At 37.2% G+C, this 24,192-nt stretch overlaps 1 protein-coding gene across 3 annotated transcripts in view; it reads right to left on the bottom strand.

Annotated features, from left to right (window-relative positions):
• LOC111147676 (glutamate metabotropic receptor 1) overlaps nucleotides 1-24,192 on the bottom strand; it is a 407,752-nt gene that overhangs the window by 39,397 nt on the left and 344,163 nt on the right. For all 3 annotated transcript variants that reach the window (XM_022503887.1, XM_022503888.1, XM_022503889.1), the window contains exons 5-6: nucleotides 21,740-21,908; nucleotides 7,541-7,667 (exon numbers count right to left, since the gene is read on the bottom strand). In XM_022503887.1, coding sequence (XP_022359595.1) covers nucleotides 7,541-7,667; nucleotides 21,740-21,908 — 296 coding nt within the window. The remainder of the gene's footprint in view (nucleotides 1-7,540; nucleotides 7,668-21,739; nucleotides 21,909-24,192) is intronic.

Below are 24,192 nucleotides of genomic sequence, written 5' to 3'. Positions count from 1 at the left end.
ACTGACTTTGAAAATATCCGATATGTGACTAGATGTTCCTGGAGAGACTTAAAAAGTAAATATGCTAGAAATCAGTATTATTGTGGATCTTTAGGTTAAACAACTAAAGGAGCCTCTATTCTCTATGACCTGGGAACCTGTACAAAAGGAAACCTATAGATACTAAACAGAAGTGTCATTTAAAGAACCAATGTCCCACATTAGCTAAAATTCCAGACTACTGCTTGAAATCTGTCCAGTGACTTAACTCCACGGCAAACACTGGTACCCAAGAACTCCTTGTTCTTCCCCTGAAATCCCAAGGGAAGCAATACCTCTTTTTTGTTGATCTAAGTGTCTTAATGTCTACCAATAATCTCACTATTAATAGAATATCACATAATTGGCTTAATAAAACCGCAGAAATGGTGAAAATGATTAACAATCTTATGCCCCAACCCACAACTGGTACTTTGAGATTATTATTAGAAGGATACATTATTCTCTGTGACACAAGACCCACAATTTTAATAGGTAGGATTAAGTTCTAGACAAAATGTTAAACTATAGAAACAAAACTAGAAACTATGTTTCCCTACAGATGATCAAATTATAGCTGTTCTAGTCATGAAAATATCTATACTATGTATAATTTAAAAAAATTATCTAAGGAATACTGTTAGCCCCAGAATCCCTATGGACAAAAGACTTCACAGAAATAGGAAGATGGATTGGAACGGAGCAGATAAACATATAGATTGTCACATGTACCTAGATTATCGTAAATCTTTTTTTGTGTGTAAATATGAAAATGATACACCATAATCTAGATGTATTAATTCAACAACATAGCCCATATCAAAGAGCCATTGCTCATTGTGGTAGGTTCGCAGTAAAAAAAGGTACTGTAAAAGTTATAGATACTATAAAATACTTAGAAATACAATAGAAATATTTTAGAGATTATCATGCTAAGCAGAGTGCTCTAAAACCCCTGATAAAAGCATCTCATATAAAACAAATAATTTATGATAGTAACAAATCAATGAAGAAGTTTAAGTATTCAATTATAGATACAGAAAATGTGACCAGAAAAGAAGTTCTTAAAAGAAATTCCAGATATTTCATGATTGTGTTCTAAGATTCATGAAGATAATATCTGACAAAACCATAATGGCCATCCGACAGTACCAAAAATAAATATCTACCAGGGATTAGATAAAATCCTGATGGAACAAATGAAAAAATTCATTTCAGTAGGGACAAACTGGCCACAAAATTAAACACTATTGGGGAAACATTTCCAGGACAGCAGATGTGGCCAGTTCATGCTTCATTTGTAATTAAATCAATTAGGACAAATTGTAAAGGTGGAGGCATTAACTGAAACAATTGCAAAAGAACTTTTGAGTTACTCCAGAGTGGCTGTATATAGTTTTCTCCCTCTATGGTTTATGAATATGTATTAGTCTAAACAGTGTGTTTATTTTGCAGATGGGTTGAAGCATTCTGTTGAAAAGCCACTATACTTACAAAGGCTAAAATATGATTAGATTTTGTGATCTTAGCACATTCCAATTGGTCAATCTAGTGATATGGGAACATTTTCAGTGGAACATTTATTCATGAATTTAAATTACACAAGCTTGTCTTCATTCCCAACCCTCTGGACAAATTAAAAGAAACCTTAGTATTGTTGCAGGTTACTCCCCTTAGTGATTTTAAAGTGAGGTTCTGCTGAGATCCTCCAGAAGCTGAAGCCCTCGTGGAAGTTGACTGTTAACTGAAGTTTATAGCAAGCTGATGATTATACAATGGTCTTCTGTGCAAGATCATCTGAAGAAGATTCTTACATATATCATACTTCCCTTTGTATGCTTTCTTATTCATTCTTCTTCACTGATTTAAAACTACATAAATTTGAGTTTGTCTTTAGTGTTCACCTTACTAGGAATAAGTATTTGCCTAAATCGTTTTACTAGGCAATCATTAACTCAATAATTCAATTATATCAAGCTATTGTTAGGTATATCACACTAACTTCCAATGATGATACTTATTGTATATGTAAAGATTCCACAAGTTCAGATATTTAAAAGGACTCAGAAGATTCATAGAACATACTCATGTAATTTTTTTACTTAAAGGCAAAACATTTAATATAGTAAGAGGAAGTGCAGGTAATCACCAAGGGCCAAAGGGATATCCCAGTGCAAGTGCCCTACGATCCTTACTCTCAAAGGGCACACTTCATCTTTGAATTGAGAGCTCAAGACAGAAGTTCCCAGTGAACTCTTTTTATGACCTTCAAGTTATATGGCCAAGTCAGCCTATCTCTAATCGCCAGTTGAAATCCATCAGTCAACAAACTGGTTTTGGTTGTCACCAGTGGAATTTCAAACTCTAAACTGCATATTATGAATATCAGTCTCCTTAATGTAGCCAAGAGTTAAAGACAGGTAGGTACTCAGGCATCCCACAGATAATCAGAGTTGTCCAAGCCTAGCTATAAATCAAGCCTATTCTACACAGTGTAGTATAAGCAAATGAAGAAAAATATGCTTGAGTTAGAAGGAGATATAAGTATCCTGTGCTGTAACAGTGGCATTAGGTCAACAACACCTCAAAACAATATACTTACAACTCTACTGTGATCGCTTTATTTCTTGTGAAGATCCTAGATTCTTTCCCCACAGGGAAACCAGGGTTTTCAATGATAATCCAGGAACACTCAAAACAATCAGCCGAAGATAGGGACTGATCACTTATATTTTAAACAAGCTTTGTTTTCTCCTTCTTTTTCTTATTTCCTTTCCTTCTTTTTTTTTTAAGACATTCTAAATTTTAGATGCATTAGCTTTGATTCCTTGAGATAATTAGCTATAATATCCATATTGTCCATATATGTAATATAATATGTAATGTATTTTTTGTTCTGTTTTGAGGTTTAAAGAGTTGTTCAACCCCTAGAGGTGTTTGGGTATCTCAAGCCTGGAAGGAGTGGGAGTTACCTTCAACCTGTGGTGAAGACTGTCCTGGCCCTACCTGACCCCCAGCACCCAAAACTAAAAGCCTTTATGTGAGTTTTACATACTATATCTAAAGCCTCTAAAACTTAGGGACCTGGCAGTATCTGTGGTTACAGTTTTCCCAGAGAATCCAGAGCTATCAGACAAGTCCATTTTCTAAGATTCCTGAGCAAAATCCAAGACAAGTGGTAATAAATCTGATCTGAGGAATAGGAAGTTAGTCCTAATTTTTTAAACAAATATTGGTTCACTCGTAAGATCCAAATGCATTGGAAGAAGCTATTTTTAACTGGATTTCTTCCGAATTAGGGTAAGACATATTTAATATGAATCACAGAAATAAAGTCCACAGGTCTTCAGACATTTAATAGCAGTTACAATAATACTTCGTAATTAATAAAGCATCATCAAAATGCTTTCTTTAGTGTTTTACATTAATATCAATTACCTACAAGGAGAAATTCTGTTTCATGGTCAGTGCTCAACTTAAATGTCACCTTCTCTATGAAGGCTCCTCTCTTCTTCGCAGGGAGAAATAACTGTTTTTTTTCTCAGTTGTTCATATGACATTTTGTACACACTCCTATTGTAGGACTTATAATTGTCTAGTTTCATAGGAAGCTCCTTCCCAGGTTATAAACTTTATTTCATTCACGTATATGTTTCCAGTTTCTCCAAAAAATGCTTGGTACAAAGTAGGTGGTAGTGTATAATATGAAATTTAAGTAAGTAAGTAGATAGTGTAAGAGGTCATAGCAACTGTTGGGGTGGAGAAAAATAGTAAAAATTAATTTCTATAACTTAATATTTTAATGATTAAATTTAATGTAGTTTGGTTTTCTGAGGAATCTTCTTACCCTATTTGATTTTTAAAAAGAAATAAGTAGCATCAGATTACATATAATTGGTTCATGAATTGTTAAACTACTGTCAAATTTTATACCATGACAGAAGAGATCCCTGTTTATGCATCATAAGAAATAAAGTGTGAAATTTAAATGCTGAATTAAAATGTAAATTTTCCTAAGAAGAAAAAGTGAGAAACTTATTAACAGCTTCAGAAAGTGCTTCCTCTAAGTAATGTATCATTTTTTTCTTTATAGCAACAAATAATATATTCTAATGAAAACAATAACACATTTATAAACAGGTATTTATTCACTAATATTAGGGCCTTTGGAGCATGTGTGGAAAGTATCTCATAAAATAATTTTATGCCTATTAACAACCTTTACCTTCAGTAAAAACACCATTTCCTAAAGAAGAATGATTTCTCGTTTTAACTAAAATTCAGTCCAAAAAAAGAGAAATCCACCTGTGAAAACAAAACACCTACTTAAAGGCTATGCATTACTCCTCCGAGTATTTCTACTGGTTTTTGGTATTCTCTGCTTGTGGGTTTTCTCTTTTCACAACTACTGCTACCATGGCAACCACCAACACCACATTGCCATGTAGTGCACACTTGCTCTGAGCCTGACGTGGCACCAAATGAGTGGCAAATGAGACCACACTGTCCATTCATGTGTAAGACTGAAAGGATCCAGAAATGATAGGTGTCATTAAAGCTAAGTATAAACTAAATCAGAGATTTGTACTCTGAAATACCCTAAACACAAATTGGCACAATAATTAAATATTTGCTCCAAAAGTAGCCACTTGCCTATTTTGCTATTAGAAAAGGGCTCTCTGAATAAAAAAATCAGAAATGGTTTAAAAAAAAAAAAAGGCTGTCTGAGTTGTTGCTTGGTTCAACTCATTTGACGCTAAGGTGACTTTTATGCATGTGATGGATGATAGACTAAATATTTTAGAAAATAATCACATTAAATATCTAAGTATAGTGAAGGAAGGTGTTTTTATTTTTTTATGCTTTATTAACTGAAAGAGCCTTAAATCAATGGTGATCCTCATTTGGTAGTGGGCAAAAAATATACCTACAATGGAAGATCTCTAGAGAATAAAATATATGACTTTGAGTTCATTATTATAATATATTGGATCTTTTAAAAAACCTTTTTTTTTGTATTTGATGTGTTAAAATAGGACAGAAGTTCTTTACCAGGTATGAGATAAGCTGCAATCAAAGTAAAAAAGGAGCCTTAGGAAAAATTTGGGGAAGCCCCAAAAAAATGTAGACAAAAAAAAAATTCTTACACCTCAAAGCCAGGACTTCTGATTTCTAAAATCAACCTGAGAAAGGCTAGCTTTCTTTGTCTTTGAGCCTCTTCCCAGGCAGCTGTAGTCTCAGTCAAATAACAGAGAGGACTGACTAGTAAGTCAACCCTCTATTTGATATAAAAAGGCCTGGCAGGAAGCACACACTATGAAAGAGGATAAAGATGTGAACAGAGACACAGCATGAGTGGGAGAGAGGTCTTGTTGTCCAAAAGTGGCTGAAAAAGCTTTTCCAAGCCAGTCTATTGCATGCAACAAGGATATAAGTTAGACCTAGAGATAAAAATCCTGGGTTTTCACAGTGGCTTCTCTATTAACCAAATCCATTGACCTGCATGAACTTAGGTAAGTCCCTTCTTCTTTCTACTTCTCTCAATAGAACTTTTATTAGACAGCTATTGTGTTCAAGGCACTAGACTATGACCCAGAGAATAATGTTTCTCATAGGATGAGACAGGAACCAGGTGCCTCAGAATTTGCAGGGTCCCTTCTCAGAACTGGTGAACAGGAATCTCTGCAAATGGGTAATACCTGGGTAAGTTTTAGGCATATTAAAGTTGAAAACCAGTTTTCCATGACAGAATAAAAATATGATTGAGATACAGCTTTTATCTTCAAATGTATTCTAATCTAACTTCCTTTTTCTTTAAAAAAGGTCTTTGTACTGAATAATTTCTAAAAGCTTTCTGACCCTCATTTTAGATTAACTTTTTCCAACAAAGATTACCATTTTACAAGGTACTCTCACTGAATAAGTAAAATTTTCATTATGTGACCTGATTCTACTTACCCAGTCATTTTTTTTTTTAAAGAATTCCTTTTTTTTTTTTTTTAATTTTATTTATTTATTTGTCAGAGAGAGAGAGAGAGAGACCACAAGTAGGCCCAGAGGCAGGCAGAGGCAGAGGGAGAAGCAGGTTCCCTGCCGAGCAAGGAGCCCGATGTGGGACTCGATCCCAGGACGCTGGGATCATGACCTGAGCCGAAGGCAGCCGCTTAACCAACTGAGCCACCCAGGCGTCCCTTACCCAGTCATTTTTGATGTGTTCTGAATAAGTCATACAATTTCTTAGTTGCTATTCTTATTTGGGAACAGATGAAAAAGTAAAAAACAATAAGAAATGTTACACTTTGTAATGATTTTCAATAATACCCAGGAAAGCAGTGAACTGGGCTCTGCTTCTAACTATTTTCATGACCTTGGGCACACAAGTACACCTCTTTGGGCCTCAACTTCCCCTTTCTAAAAGGAGGAATGAGATTACTCACATGACAAAATGTACTCAGATGACAGTTTCCATGGGCCCTATTAACTCTTAAAATTTGTGAACAGTATTTGTGAAATATCTCTCATGTGTGTGGAAAACAAAATTCACGTATTTGAACATTGCTCTTATGAAATTTACAAACTCATATAATCTATCCATATGATACCCATTGATTTTACTAATAAACCATCTCTTGCATTCATATATTCCTCTATTCCTGCTGCTGCTGCCCTCATCCACACCCTTGGAAATTACTCATTTGAACCAATGCAATAGTTTCTAGCTTCTGTTTTTCATCCAATCTCACTATACTCCTCAGACTGCTAGTCTGAGCTAGTAGATGCATCTTTATGAGACACAAATACCAAGGTGTTATTTGCCTATTTAAATTCTTCAGTGGTTCTCCTGTGCTTAAAACCACAGTCCAAACTCTTGGGAAAGGGTCAGGAAGAATCTTGTATCATCCACCACCAGTCTCCTTTCTGGCCTTTGCTAGGTCCTTGTGTCTATCAACCAACCCCACACACTTATTTTGTGGTTTTTCCCAAATGTGTAATAGGCTTTCATTTTCCCATCTTCTAGTTTTTCTCTGGAATTTCTTTCATCTCCTTATCTGCCTAATGAACTTTATGCACTATAAATATCTCTTTTATATTAATAACAATTTTATATTATTTTTACATGTTTCTTCCCTATAAGTTTTAAGCAAAATAAAGTAATAAAGCAAGATACATTTAAAGCAAAAAAAGTACTGCCTCACACATGTTCGAGAAATGTTTGCAAACATAAATGCAGGTAACTAGAAATATCTTCAAATAAAATTTTAAAAAAGAAAAACAGAAAGCAACTGGCATACCAGAATACCCATTTAATACACTTTTATTTAGATTTAAAAAATGAACTTGCTTTTCAATATGGACGATTGAAAACTTATAAAGGTTTCTGTGTGCTCTTTGACATGAGCATTAAAAAGTGCACAGTAAAAATAAACACCAAAAAAGACAAGAGTTGCTCATTCATATTTTAAACAATGGGCATATTGAGAAGGTCCACAGTCAGGCACATCTAAAGTAGGGCACTTCTTACCTGTTAGATCTGCACTGGGCCACCACCCTAAGTCACAGGCTTTACAGGTGAACTCATCTTGCACGTATTCATTCTCTTTGCAGGCTGTGCAAATCCAGCAGCAACTCACTTCTCCTTTCCGTATGACCTGTAACACAGGGATAGTCCATATGCCTTAAAGAGGGTTTCCCCAGAAAGCCTTCTATTTCAATATGGACTTGTTTTCATACTATAATAATAAAAAAAAGAGTAATTCTTCAAAAAAGGAACCTTAAGTACATGCATTCAAATATACCTGATTATCTTAAGAGTTCAGATGTGAATTTCAGGTCATTCTATACCGGGTTTGGAAGCTTTTCAAAAATACTATCTTTTATAAAGAGAATTGATGACATTATCTTTTTCAGAGTTAAAAAATGAAACAGTTGAATTTTATTATTTATATTCGTTTGTATTATCCTCAGAAAAATAAAAATATATTTTTCTTCTCTGAAAGAGCAATTTTTAACCACAAAAGTTCTTGTATATTATTTTCTTATTAACTCATAAAAATCTGAGGAATTATGGAATTTTATAATTATGAAAGTCTGAGTGACTTTATATACATAAAAACAGAATGATTGCTAAGAAAACCAATCCTGTTATTGGCCTGTGACTTGCTCTAGTGAACTTAAAAGATTACATAAATTGTTGGAAGAAAAATTACTAGTCCAAAATTACTGAAGAATCATTTATTATTGAAGTAGTAGTTTAAACTTTCTCCAATTTTCAATCTGTTTGGTAAGCAAATTTCACTTGACATGATACCAAAAAAAGTCAAATCACACTGCATTTAAACTGATTTTCTTGTAAGCACATATTTAGATCTTGCTTTCATCTGCAGTCTGAGAACTTCTGCTTTTTATTGAAATATTTCATACATTTACAATTAGTATAATCATTGGTGTGGCTGGAAATGAAAATTCTGACCAGATGCTGGACATCGTGTACATAAGTTATAATGTGCTGGATGTTTTTCCTTGAAGAAGTACTGGTCTTTGTTCTGGCAGGCAGCTAAACTGCTTGAGACTCAGTTAGAGCATTGTTTTTAACCTTTTAGAAGTCTAGAAGAGTCTCCACTCTAGGAATAATTAAGCCTCATTATTAAGGTGTGACTCCCTGGGGTTTCTACTTAATCCCTTGTGTATTCAACAAGGTATCTCCACTCTGGCTTGTGGAAAATGAGACAATTCCTGGATCTGTGTATGCTCAGGGATTCCAGCTCCCTAGTAACTTTTTTCACTTGAATTTTTGAATTTTGTCCTACTCGTGTGCAGACCTATGTTCAGCCAAATGCTTAAGAGAACCTGTATGTTAACTTCTAGGACATTTTCTGAGTAGTTCTATCCCTTATACCACACTACAAATTCTCACTGCCTTGGCCTTCCTGAACTTTGATTTCTGTCTTCTTTAATTATCAAGATCTCCAAGCTCTCTGTTCTCTTTTACTGAACAACAAGGAAATTGCCTCCAGGCAGAAAGCCTGAGTGATTTTAGGGTTCGCCTTGTTTATTTGCCTTCACTTCCCTGGAATCAAGGTCATGCACCATTTTCCAACGTCTGAACAGTTATTTCATATATTATGTCAAGTTTTCTAGTTGTTTACACCAAAAGGCAGTCTGGGCTCTGTTACTCTTTCATGGCTAGAAGCACAAGTTCTCCCTAATACATATGAAAAATCAGAAATCAAACTGTAAATATTGCTAGACCTTAAAGTCATATAAACTCTAGTCTTTGTGAAAATAAAACTATATTCTCACAGAGCAGGTCAAAATTTATCCCCCTACCTTAGAATTACGTATAAAATAAAAATGACAGTATATTTTCAGAAAATGTGAGTTTTTCTTTTTTTTCTTTTACTTTCAGAAAACTTTGGAAAGTAGAATCAAATTAAGTCTTAAAAAAAAAAAAAAAAAGACTCCCCACAACCTCAAAATAAGTGTGGGAAATTTACATTCCAAATAATAATTTTTTAAGTGAGATGAGAAAAATTGAGTAAATGAATACCGCTTTCTTATTTTAATTGGCATAAAAGTACAGTAAAAGCCATCACAAAATACTGCATCTCCCTTTAGTCAGCTTTGTCTCTTTCTCTTACTATAAAAATAATGCTACTAATTCAACAAATTCAAAAGGTGGTAATGCTAAACAAATTGATTTATGCAGAATGAATAGTGAGGGTAGATCTTGTGATTAGCTGGTACTTGGAAAGTATTTCAAATCAGGTTTTATATGACTGAATAAATGAATCAATAAATGATTAGCTTACCTCTTTAATAAATAATGAAAATGGAGCTGCTTAAGTAGAGTTATATTTTATGATTTCTTCCTTATTCTGCCACCAAGTATGTGTACTTTTGGCATACACGTCTGTAATATTTGGTTTGCCTTTTTTTTTTAATTTAAATTTTTTTAAGAGAGAGTTGGGAGGGTCAGAGAGGGAAAGAGAGAGAATCTTAAGCAGGCTCCATGCCCAGCACAGAGCTCAATGGGGGGCTCTTTCCTTAACCCTGAGATCATGATCTGAGCCGAAATCAAGAGTCAGATGCTTAACTGACTGAGCCACCCAGGAGCCCTTATCTTGTCTTTTCCATCTCTCAGTCACCCCTCTAGACTGAGGTTTTATCATTTTACACCTGAATTCTTGTCCCCGTCTCCTAATCATACAACATTGCTCTAATTTCTTTTTGCACTAGAGTAACATGCACACAGCTGCCAGGATCACCCAAATAGCCCATGGCTCCTCAAGAGAAGGGACCAAGCTGACTTTCATTGTTTTCAGATTTAGTCATCAAGGGACAAATAGGTATCAAAAACACGCAGTGGTGGCTAATGGATGGGTATTGAATAAATCTTTTTAAAAAAACACAATTAAACCACTTAAAGAACTTTAGTGCCTCCCTACCCCTGTACCTTTGCAATATAAGCTCTCCAGACAGGCATTCACTTAGTCCCTGGTCCTTGTTTCTGCACCAAAATTTTCTGTTATTAATTTCTTATAAAAGTCTGCAAAATGAGGACAGAGCCTCTGTCCCAGCCCCTCATTGTGTCTTCATTAATGTCCACATAACTGTTTGTTTTGTTTTGGGGGAAGGTTTCAAGTACAGTAGAAACATCATTGAATTTGTGTTTCACCTGACTTGCTTTCTACAAGGAGTATTCTGGCTGCTATTGGAGAATAGAGTTTAAAGACAGAGAGAAAAAAGAATGAGTGTGTGTGTGTGTGTGTGTGTGTGTGTACGCGCGTGCACGCTTGTGCACCTTTTATATGTGTGTGTTTTAATCCATGGCTCTCACATGGAACCAACATAGTAAACAAATTAATATGTTTTAATGAAAGAAGGAATATTACCTTCCATTTAGAATGTCATATCTTCTCCATCAGTCCATCTGTGTCACTACTTTCAAGCACAAATACATCACAAGCTCCAGACAGTATCTTGGAGCAGTAAATCCTTTCAAATATTGTCTTATTTCTAATTCTCTAGTAGCTAAAATACAGTTGATATTTTATTACTCCAAGCTAGATTTCGTCCTCTAATTTTTTCATATCTATATAATAGATATGTTTCATCCAGATACAGTTCTTTTTAATTCCTGTTATTGTCTCTGATTTATATCCAAATCTTCCCAATAGCATATTATTGATTATTTTTATATTTTCTGTATTTTTATATGAGTCATGGTTACTGATATTTCTTTCGCATGTATAGCGGCCCCTCCTGATACATGGTCAGTCTTTGTTCAGAAGCATACAATCCTCCGGACATATTATCAGGAGGTCAGTAGCAGCCTAACAATTTATCACAGTGCCTACATCATTCACCTCACTTCATCTCATCACATAGGCATTTTATCATCTCAAATCATCACAGGAAGAAGGCTGAGTACAGTATAATAAGATATTTTGAAAAAGAGAGAGAGAGACCACATTCACAAAACTTTTATTACAGGTTATTGTTATAATTTCTTTTAATTTTTTTTATTTTTTTATAAACATATACTGTATTTTTAGCCCCAGGGGTACAGGTTGGTGAATTGCCAGGTTTACACACTTCACAGCACTCACCATAGCACAATATTGTTATAATTATTATGTGTCATTATCAGTTACTGCAGTTAATCTTTTATTGCACCTATTTATAAATTAAACTTTATCATAGGTATGTAGATCTAGGAGAAAACATAGTATATATCAGGTTTGGAACTATCTGTGGTTTTAGGAGGAGGGTATCTTGGAACATATCCCCCAAATAAGAGGGGACTATCATAGTATATACTCAGTAACTGACTAAAGTATGTTTTCACTTTTGCCACAAGTACTTTTTATGATATCTCTAAGTCACAATGACAGTTTTGATATTTTACTGAAACTGCCCTTAAAGGACCAAGGCTTACTAAGGCCCAGAGCCTGCTTTGATTCTTTTTATGTCCTGTGCACACAGAGCTATTTATTATTAGTGAGACCAGGTGAGCTGCTGGTACATACAATGCCATGATTCAATTACATAGATGTAGGAGTCTTAAAGTATTTATGCAAGGAAATCAAGTGTTCATTTTGTGACTAAGTTTCTGAAGTAACTTGAAATGGACTTTTTAAATTAAGGTTTTATTTAGAAAAAGAATATGGGCGTCTGGGTTGTTTGGTCAGTTAAGCATCAGACTCTTGATTTCCGCTCAGGTCATGATCTCAGGGTCGAGAGATAGAGTCCCGTCAGGCTCCAGACTCTGTGGGGAGTCTTCTTAAGATTTTCTCCCTCTGCCCCCCCTCCACTTCTCCCCCAATATGCATGCATGCTCTCTTTCAAATAAATAAATCTTTAAAAAAAGAATGAAAGAAAATAAATAGCATCAAGAGCATATAATGAAGGAAAGATAACTGTGAATCAGAGGAAACAGAAAAAATTTTCTTCAAAAGAGAAATGCCCAGAAGACTAAACAGAATAGAGAAGCTGAGTCTACTCTAATTAGGACTGCAGGAGAGTCAGCTGCATGAGAGAAGAGCTAGCGCTGCCCTCTTCTTTCCTATCATGTCCTGTATGTGAGCTGGGGCAACAGTCAACTTGAATAAGAAGTTTTTCTCCCACTCACTGAGTTCCTCAAAGGAAGTTAAGTTTCCTTCACATTCATGGAGCTAGTGAAGTATGGAAGCTGAAGAGACTCCATTTTAGAAAAGCTCCATCTCGTTTTTCTACAGGGCCCCGATAATCATGTTTTATATTTTACCTCTAAATAAGTCGAAGAAGCTCTGTTCTCCTTTCAAGGGGGAAATAAAGTTAATCGTTCTCTGAATTTTGTTCTAAGCTCCAAATCCCTGATAGCACTTAAGAAAAGCCAGATCCCAAACATGTCCCAGGACATTCGCTTCAAACAAACCTCGGCTGATACTGGCATCAAGACTCAGCTTCGGCTACCTTATGGAATAACCTGTTCACCTGACATTCACCTCGATTGGACTGGATTCCTACCTGGACTTCTGAAGAAACATGTATCCTAGACCCTTTTCTAATATAAACCCCTAACCCCAAACAATGACAAGACTCATTCTCCTTTCCTTTCTGAGTCTCCCAGATACTCTGTGTGCCATTCTCTGCCACTCATGCTATTCAATAAAATCTTCTTTCACTTTCTCTGACTCCTGGTTTGTTTTGTTTTGTTTTGTTTTGTTTTGTTTTGTTTTGTTTCATGTTTGATTTCTATCCTGTGTGAAGCCAAGGGCCCTCTAGGTTGGTCTTATAGGACCTTCCTCTGGGTCCTCGGACCCAGCCTGCCTACATTACTGGCACGGTTCTTGGCATATATTAATTACTCAATAATGAAGATGGAAGAAAACATAAAAATCATATAGACTATGACATAAACAGAAAAAATGTAAATGAATTCAAAGAGAATGAAAAATCAAAGTGAGGGAAACCTTACAAAAACTAAATAAAAAATGCCAATGAAAAAAATCCCCACACTGTAATTTATTACAAGGAAAATGTAATAAAAATGGTATAGGAATATAAAATCATCACAAGAGCAGACATATATTGAACCAGGCTATGTGCTAGGACCTCTGTACAGAATTACACTAACCCTGCACGACCACTCCAGGGGGTGGAGTTAATTATGTGAGTTCTGCAGGTGAGGAAGTCACTACAGAAGGGATCCATGTCTTGTGCAAATCTCAGTCATGTGCTGTTCAGTTACTTCCAAAGCTAGGCTTTTCCCAGTGTAACAATGGCTGCCAGGGTGATGACATGTTATGCTGAGAACCAAAATTACATCTCAGAGGCTGGTAGATATATACTCAATTAATCAGCCTTTGTTTAGTGGTGCAGTGTGCCAGACATGGTGCTATATATGGCATAAATTTTTAGAAAAAACAATTATTAAGGCTAAAGAGCTCAAAATCTAACGTAATGTGTTAGTGTAGCACCTAGGGGCCACGTTTAAAGAGACGCTCTCCCTCAGGGTTGTGTAAGTATGCACCCTGCACTTGCACAACCTTGAGAGTGAGTGCCTCCTTAATTCTTATACTTCAAGAACTCTTTACTTACAAAAACAAATGGGCCCTGTTTCTGCCACTGCCACTGCCACTGTCCAATATCATATGATTAGCGGCAGCACCTAGCAGGACTCATCCCCAGAAATTGGCAAGCTGGGTCTGAAACTAGGGGGATCACCAACAACTTCAGTAAATGTGTGATTAGCATAGACTCTGGTCAACCTATGAGAGGCAAGGATATAGGTATTACTCAAAGTGGCTGTGGATACATTAATAATTCCAAGAATTTCTTATTATGATTAGTGCCTGAAGAATTTTTTTCTCATTCAGAGGGACTATAGTAATTTCATGTTTTCACATGCACAATAAGATACCAAAAAAAGGGTGTTTTATTTTCATTTAAAAAAAAAAATCACAGCCAATATGTTTTTAGTCACCAGAGCAGATCGTATTATTGTTATGCAATCACAGCCTTCTCAGATTAAAAAAAAAAAAATTATATTCTTGTGGGCAATTTATATTCAGATCTTGCCATCCTGCAGTGGAATTTAGAAAGTATTATATAATGGACAAAGCATATCATCATTTCACTGGTTGCCAAAATGGCTGCATTAACTATGAACAGTTAAAGTGGGAAGTTTGCTTTGAATCACAAGTGAAAGGGAAAGTGGAGGTGGATGGGGCAGTTACAGCTGATGATGTTATGATTAACTTTTTAGCTCAGCTCATGGTTGTATGCGAATAATCTTATTTTGAGAAAACACAAGCTGAGGTATTAAGGCATGGAGTTTCCTATTTGCACCTTACTTTCAAATGGCTCAGGTTCAGGGAGAACACTAGGTGGGGAAAAGGAGAGACAGGAATAAAGAAATTAAGAGAAGGGTGCAGGGAGAGGAAATATAGTGAAGGATTCATAATTACTGAAAGTAGTTGGTGGCTACATGAGTGGTCAATTTAATGTGTTTTTTTTTCACATTTGAAAGTGAGGAAAAATGAGGGAAGTATTAACGAGATCAAAATTATGAGCAAATAGGAAGAAAGAGCAAATAGGAAGAAAGATATACTCATTACAGATACAGGGAGTTTCCAAAGAGAATTTACAGCTAATAGGCTTGCGATAACTTCAAAAAATCTCCGAAAGCTTCAGGCAAATGGGCTGGATGGGCTGGGTGGTGTGGGGACAGGCCATGACACACCCATGCAAGCTACACAGTGACCAGGGAATAACGATTGTTTGAACCATGGGAACATTTGTTCAAGGTAGATGTCAGTTTAAAATGATTCTCTTGCCACCAAATTCAAGACAAAATTCCTCTTCCTACTACCATGAAGAGAAGACAGCATATCCAAGCAATTTCGAAGCACAAGCACTGGAGGAGAATGAAACTGTTCCAAATGCTAAGGCCTAACATATAAAAACAAAAATAGCTACAAGTATAAGGAACTGCAGCTACAGTATGACACACTTTGAACTTTGAATTTTGGAGCAATTACAGATGGAAAAACTGAACATAAAATAATTTGTCCTAAATGATCCATAATGTAACCTAAAAGAAAATCAGCAGGTGAGCTGATTCAGTGTGAGGGTAGGAAGAGTGCAAGGGGGTGCATCATATGAACTCTTCCCACCCCACTGCTTTAACCTCCCAATCCCAGGTATTGGGATTAAAGGGAGAGTACTATCTCCTCAAGTGGTAAATTACCAGGAAATGGTGCTATAGCCTCTCTTTGGTTATTTTAAATTTTGATGAAACTTTTGCAATGTTTTCATCATTGCAAAATAAATGGAATGATAACACTTTTCAAAGTTTATCCGATTTCACATAATACAATATTTCATATTCTATCCCATTACCAAAGTTGTTTTACTCCCTGAGGATATTTAATTGTAATATTGGCAGGTGTGTTATGATCTGAAGTACAAACATTATGACATGCCTATATTTTCTTTTCAACTTTGATACTGGATAGCATGGGCTCAAGACACATCTATTTCCTACAGTTATTTCTGCATGAAGGATTGTTGGCAAATAATATATGTTATATCATATAAAATTCATCCTTATCACATTTATTTTCTTATCATTTGGAAAGGTAGGATGGTACTAATTGCTTGATGATTTGGGGTAAAATGGGGGTTCAGTCTTTCAGAGAGACAGCACCCCTTGCAGAATAACGCTGGAATTGGGTTAAATACGCAACTGTAAATATAGAAAGAGTTCTTTCAAGAACAGGAAAATGTACAGAGGAAGAGAAAAATCATGCTAAAGAGACTACAGAAAGAATGATTTAAAAGCAGGCATTAAAGGATGATGTTGGGTGGCTAACATGACAAATATTCTGGAATGTGAGGCTCTCATCCCTAATCTTTGCAGAATCTTGAAATAAAAGATCTACAACAAAGTGGCTGCTTTTTAATCACTGGCCTATGTTGAAAGGTGATAATGTCAATGTGAAAATTAATATTAGCAATCATATATTTAAAGAAAGATATTACTAGAAACTATAAGTTTTCTACATTGGCAACTTCTCTCAAGGAGTTATCCTTAGCTACAGAAAAAATCCAAAGACAAACTCCTCTAGCAACATTACCTAATCATGCTTATGGCATTATTAAATCTAATGACACACAATTACATTAAAGGTCAATGTAAATGGTTTCTTGATAGACTGTCCGAGTGTCCTTTCATCTTTGAAGACATCTTGGATCACAATGAAAATGAACATGTCCCTTTCAGTTTGATACTGAACAAATCTGTGGTTTGGCTTATTTGCTGATCTAAATGGAATGGTAAACAGAGGGACATGGAAGCTGAAGTTGAGCAAAGGGCTTTAGCAGTTTTAAGTTAAAGAGTCTTCTGAGGTCCACACTGCTAATACCTTCTGAAAGTAAACTTTTATCTTTACAATAGAAAATGCCAACAAATAGGAAGGAATCAGACTCATCCCTTGAAAGGAAATTAGTTAACTTTATTTCAAAGCCTGTAGTTTGTAAGATATGTGTACCTGGGCTTTTCTATACGTATGTAAGATGAATTTTATTATATGACAATATGGAATGTGTGAATGAGGATACATTTGTGATGTATTCTATTATGTTCACGCAATTCTCCAGAATTCTGTTTTGACTGGCTGGATGAGAATAGGAGGAATCAGGGCTCTTCATTCCTCATGCCTAAACCCCTAGCCCCAAAACCATCCTCTTAAGTAAAGAACCCAAAGGCAAACTTAAGGGGAGAAAAAAAAAGAACAAGAGCCAGTGAAAACAATCTGCAGGATCCTTTCCCTCGACTTCTCTACTGGTTTCCCTGCTTCTATTAAACTCTCCCAAGCTCCCTCACTAATATTGCTTCCACAATTCTAGATTCTATTCCCTGTTAAAGTAGATCTCTATTTATAATTTTATTGTCAACTACTGAGAAAATAAAGGCTTAGCAACTGAGACTTGCATTTGTAGGAAATAACATCATATCCTCTAATAACAGGTAGTTGAACAACCTGAGGCAGTGCGACGATGAGAGCTTCGGGCTGGCTCTGGGCCCAGCTTTGGCACTCTCTAGCTTGAGAAGGCTTGAGGCAAGTAACTCAGCCTCTCTGGGCCTCAGATTTCTCATGGGGGCCATAGTATCAGATTTAAAAGTGTTGTTTTAAGGAATAATTAAAATGATGACTGTAATGCACCTATGGTTGTACTTGCATAAGAGAGTATGCTTGATAAACGTTCATCTCTGACCTCTATTATCTCCTTTCTCCTTCCTTTCACTGCCTCCCTTCACTTTCCTGCCCCTTCTCGGCTCTTTCCTATCCTTCACCACACCAAAAAAATCACTGCACACTTGATACAGGAGACCACCACACGTGCCAGGCCTTTGGTGTTTGCTCACAGATCCATTGTCCACACGCTGTGTGCTGCCTCAGATGTTCTTCCTCAAGTCTGTCTCTTAAGCCCTTGGCCACTGGCTCTTGGGAAGTCCTGGACCCTTCCGCAACCCTTACTGCAGCCTCTATCACTGTTGCCTCATTTCAGGCTCCTCCACCTGTCTGTCTCTCCCTTGATTCCATCACTGGGTTCAGAACAGCCTCCATTGTACTCAGAAGTACATTGTACACAGAAATCCAGACCAGACTGCAGGGGACCTACAGAGGCTTTGGCCCCCAACTCCTTCTAATTTGAAAAAGGACCATGGAACAGGACATAGATTCTGGCTTTCCCAGTGGCTGCCTAAAGGGATCAGATGGTGTTACTTCCCATGAGCAAACTTTGACCAGAGGAGCAGAAAATGGCATGGCACAGGTGCACACATCCTTCTCCCCTCTTTGCTCCAGTAGACAGTCTGAGCAGCCTGTCCAGAGATCTCTGTGAGGCTGAACAACTAGTTGTATTCAGTGAAGTGGCATCCTGCTCAGTAAAGCATTGCTTCAGTGATGGTGATGGTGCTGGTGTTACTCCATGCTCCCATGGCTCCTTTCTCCTCCCCCTTCATTCTTGCATCTCTGAGATTCTACTTCCCAGTAATGCATTAGCAAGCACTTAAGCCTTGCTTAGTCGTAAGGTCTCAAGGAAACCTGTGAACTACATTGTCCAGGCTTTCTTTCTAATGTCTTCTGGATGGTATTGGCAAAATGCAAGGACCTAATGGGAGACCCAAGAAAAGGAGAGAGGAGAAGCCCAAGTATCCTCTCATGCCCATTTCAGGGGGCATCTCAGGAGCAGCTGTGACTCCTCCTTGTGTCCCTCTGACCCAGGGTGAAGATGATTCTAGCTGTTGGTCACCTCTGAGGTGCCCTGGGCATCCTCTTTCACTTTTATAACCAATTTCTTACATTAAATTCCTTCTATCAAACAACCTGGCAAGGGTTCTCTCTTCCTGTCTGAACCCTGACTAATGTAACACACAACCATAAAATGTTTGATCTTATTTAACTGTGTTTATGGAATGGTTAAAATAAATTTCTGTTTCTGTAAGGTATTTACAAGTTATTATATTTATATTTCTAAAAACCAATAATATAAGAAAACTGGACTTTTAGCTACTTTGAGAGAAATTACCATAAGAGAGTTCTGTGGGTTATCATAAAGAGTCAAATCATTTATTTTAGCACTTTAAATGGCATTTGATATTCAAAATGAATACTCCTTTTCTCAACAGTGTATTTCCCAGTTAATGCAAGGGCAAGTCCTACAAACCCTTTCTCATTGCCTCTCTCCTTCCTGTCTTTGTAGTGGCTACTGAGGGATCTGGCTCTCTGCATCCTGGGCCTGGTAGGTGGCAAATTGGTGGTGTAAGAATCTAAGTGCTATCATTTGGTAAATGGGATTCAGATTTCATTTGTTTCCATACCTCCCTTGGTGCTTATGGGAAACAAACAAACATTCCACACACACCCCCACCTCCACTCCAGGTGCCATTGAGAACAGGCATATTTTCCTCCTGCAGGGTACAAAATATTTCTAAAATTAGACCCCAAGAGATTTGCATTTATAGCGAGTGCTCTGTAATGGCTCCGCAATGATTTCTGGGATCTTCTTCAATAACAAACACTGCATGGGCGTAATGCAAACGTGTTGCCAGAAATACTTTAGTATCTAGGCATAGAGATGTATGCAGACAGCCTTTCCTCTGAACTCAGGGAGGAAAGGCCTTTCTTCTGGACTGTACAAATCCGAATCCATATGGTATGTGAGGCTTCATACATGGCCTGCCAGCAATCACAGCAATAGCAGGGAATTGTGAAAGGGGGCTGGAGTTCAGAGAATCTTTAGAATGATTAGTTTTCTCTTGCCAGGGTTGGTTGGTTTGTTTTTCTTATACTCTGAAAAACCCAACTTTTAGTTCCATAAACTGTTTTACAGTGGTTGTGTGCAGCATAAACAATGCTACCACACAAGCTGGAAAGGCCTGAGCCAGACATGTGATCCTTTTTGAGTCACAGAAGTCCATGAGCTCAGGATTTCTCTTTTGTCCCCATGGTATGACCTCTGTCTCAGATGTCATGTTTCCCCACCATTCAGGAAGGATGACAAACATAGAATCCAGTGGTCTGGCATCTCGTGGAAATAGTCAAGAAGCTACAGGCCTCTGGATTTTAAACCACCAGATAGCCTCACGTGGAAGAATTTCATCAGGACAAGAATCAGAAATGGGATTCCTGGGGAGGAGCCGATCACACTGGTGTGGCTGCAAGCATGCTTACACTGTTGAAACACTTCTGTGCAGAGTGGAAACTCATGGTATCTTCGAGCCTCCTGAATGCCCCCACACTACTCCAACCTTGCAGGACTCCTTGCCCATATCTTCCCACAATCCAAGGACTAACCCTGGGCTTGGCAGGAGCACAAAGAAGGAGTCCAGTTGAATTGGCTAGTTGTCATGACAATAAGTACTTTAAATATCACATCTGCACAGAAGGCAAAAGACATCTAAAACTAGGGTGAATAAAATGAATGTAACTTTGTGTGTCAACCATACTCCATTTAAAAAAAATGAAGATGCAATCAATCAACCTATCAATCAAACAAACTGGGGTGAATTGTCTCAGAAGTCTATTGCTTCCTCAAAGTATCCGGTATCACTGAGAGTTTGAGTTCATCACAATAGCTCTTCAAAAGATGTTGCGGTTTCCAAATCCTCTGCCTTCACTGACCAGTAGATGTGAGGCTCTTCCAGTTTCTGCACTAGCACTTCCGCATACAACCAGACCACTCAGTGTACCTGTCAGGGCTTCTCCCTGCAGGGGCGGTCCACAGCTCTCAAGATGGGCAGTGGTGGTGTGGCTGGAGGGGCGGCGCGGCTGGAGGGGCCAGCACCTCCCACGGTGTCTACTCCAGCCCAGCTGTGCTATGTGACATTTATGTGACAGCCTGTCTGCTCCCAGAGTTGAATCACAGAAAATTAGAGAGGGGAAAGACCTAGCAGGTCATTTAATCCATCCTCCTGCCAGTTGGCAATCACTGACCTACACTCCATTTCCTAGTGTATCATCTAGTTTGGTTTTAAATAGCATGAATTCAGGGAGCATTGTTGCCATGTCTTCTTTACTAAGAATTCTCTCTAGATTGCCCAGCCAAAGGCTAGATATTTGATGTGTATTTACTCTACTGTTATGCATACAGCAATATCGTGCTTACTCACTTGCCCCAGACTGATGAAAAAAAAAAAAGCTTCTAAGAATAATTAGGAAGTGAGGATTCTCTCTTGGCTAAAAAATGCCAATTTCAGGAAAAATTTAAAAATGTGGTGGTGAAAAGATAACTGATAAGCAGCTTCTGTATTAGCTCATTTCAACTTCTTTTGTTTATTATGCACTTATTTTGTATTGTTCAGCTTCTGCTTTCTTTAACAATAGCTACAACTATGACTAAGCATTATCACTGGTTTTGGTTTCCACATTTACTTCTGTTTTAATTTGTAATTCGAGTATTTGTCCCCTTGCTTTCTATATTGGATTGAAGATTCTGGCTCATCATTGCAATTCAGATAAGGACTATTCTTAAATATTTGAATGGTTTGCCTATTTCATTTCCTAATCTTTCTTTGTTTTCCCAATTTTAGCAAAACACAATTACAAAAGCAGAAAGCTTGGCACACCCTTTCTGAGCAGTCTTGTCTAAGAAAAATGTCTGTTTTTCTTTATATAGGCTCATGCAGGTGGCCTCTTCCTGTCCAAGAATACATCTGTGGTCAGCTTACCTTAATTTGACCCTTTAAGCAAGGCTCACTGCACACAGAGCGTACCACTCCACTCTTGTTCATTTGGATTTTGTAATCATCGATGTTCAACACGCCTTCGTGCCAGGTTCCTACATGTACGTAGTCATAGCGATTAGCTTCTGTGTACTGAAGATTCATGATATCATACCTACAGAGAAAACAACATGTGTGTCTTGGAGAGTATAGACATGACGCAGAAAATGAAAAAATTCGGTAAACAGACACACCAGAAGGAAGATAAGAGCAAGAATCATCACATTTCCTAATGCCTGTCAATATTTTATTTCATTTCTAAGGTTTCCTCTGATTTTCCAAAATGTGTGTTTCATCTACAGTCTGTGTATTGTCTATATCTGCTAAAGAATGTATTACTCCTATACTTTTCTCTGTTATTCTCCCCCCAAATAATCCTATATGTGCTGAGTTGATTTTCATTTCCTTCAAATCATTACTCACTAATTTATTCTTTGAACAAGTCATGATTCTTGAGAACATTAATTTCTTAACTTGATTACTTTCATTCTAATGTCCTTTTTCACATTCAGTTGTCATTTTCATTACGCTGGATTAAAAGAAGTGAGTTTTACCAAGTCTGGAACCTATTTAAGGTGCTAATAAAGCAAGAAATCTGAGAAACACAGCTTTAATTAACAAGGATGTTGGGGATTTAACATCTTGAGCACTGACATTTAAACTGGTCTCTTCCCTGATTAGGACAAACATTTCTGAATCTAAATAATCGGCGTCAGTTATTCCAGTAATTTCAAATGCTGCAATGCTACACTACGGCAAAAATCTACATTTTGAAATGCTCACTGCAGTTGAGTGTGCTCTGGGGGCCAGACCTCATCCTTTTTCAGCATGGGCAATGGAGAACATTCTCCAAAGCAATGAAAAGAGCACTGGACTTGACATTAGAATGCACAAGCTAGAATCTTTTTTCTAACATTTTCGCAATAGATTATACTACTTAGGAATGTCCCTAAACTCTTAAAGGTCCACGGGGTTCTTGTAGGGATTAATTAACATAAGCCACGTAAAAAACGATTTCACAATTGCATATGTAAGGCAATATCACTATATCATTCATATTTGTATTACTATGAATGCCCTAAAATACTCTGGTTATATTCATTACCATAAGAAAACTGGAACAAAAGCTGTCTCTCTCTCAGTCATTGGAAATCCTCTGGCATTCTTCAATCTTTCCTCCATGTTGCTATTTACTTCAAGTAAGCGCTAACTCATGTGGCAGTTTCCCAAAAATGTATGCCTGACTCCCCCTTACTGCTCTGCAAAATGGGATTCTTTTTGCTGCAGTACCTGCGCAGTTCTCACTGTCCTGCTCTGAATTTTAGAGGCATGGTCTCTTGCTCTTTGTGCTTGACCGGAAGAAATAGATGGCAATTACCTAACATGTATTCCTCTTCCTCACCTCCCAACCCCCAACCCCCTTACCTAATCCATTTTGCAATTCTTTCTCTCTAACCAGATTCAGACTGAGTCCTCCTTAGCCCAGCACTCCTGGAAACTATCGTTAATCTCAGTGGGCATCCAAAACCTACTGTCTTTTTCTGGATTAGTTCTTTATCTAGACAACTATTATCCTTTGTTGGCTTTTCTGTCTGTTCTTAACATGCAAATGCATTCTGCCAACCACAGGATAGCTAGTGGCTTCTCCACATCCACATTCTGGCAATTTCTCTAAAGGGAAAGGGACTCTGGGAGAAGAAAGGAAGTTTCTTCCCTACTTTTCTAGGAGAATGGAACCTACCGATGAAAAGGAAAAACAGCACACCTGGAGCACAGTATTAATCTCTTTGCTGTTCTGACTTTTGGCTGAGAAATAAAGGTTCTCATTCTTCCAGTTGTGGAGCCATCCCAGGATGTTCTGCAGAGTAGCTTTTTGAGGGATACCCAAGTGGCTATAAACCCCATGCTGATGGTTCCTACTCATCTTGAGGATCAGTGATGCTAATCTACATCTCCAAAATTTTGCATTTTAAAGTCATGGTTATAGAACCTATTGTGAATGTTTGGTGAATAATTTCCTTTTTCATTTCCTTTAATTTTTATGTTTTGCCCCATATTGTTGTTGACCCTCCTTAAATATTTGGTGCAATGCTGGCTTTATGGTATCTTTTTCCTATAAATCAGTTTGATAAGGAAACAGAAGGCAAGCTGAGGACAAGGTAGAAGCTGACAACCCACAATACCCCTCCCCAAGATGGGATATATGTGGCATTCCTCAGGCACTACTGCCTGCCCTAAAGCTAAGAAAAAACAATTAGTTAACCTGTAGAGATCACAATCCTGTAAAACATGAGCCTCCCCCAGCTTACAAATGTTTTAGCAATCTACAAGAACAAAGCATTTCTGTCAATAGCCTAGCTTCCAGAAGGAAATTTAGATACAATTATATGTCCTTATAA

The sequence above is a fragment of the Enhydra lutris genome, unplaced genomic scaffold (assembly GCF_002288905.1).
Source record: "Enhydra lutris kenyoni isolate GAN:26980312 unplaced genomic scaffold, ASM228890v2 scaffoldscaffold17, whole genome shotgun sequence".
In the NCBI taxonomy this organism is placed as follows: Eukaryota; Metazoa; Chordata; class Mammalia; order Carnivora; family Mustelidae; genus Enhydra; species Enhydra lutris.
The sequence above is the reverse complement of the archived record's forward strand: the minus strand, read 5'-3'. Positions and strand labels throughout refer to the sequence as shown.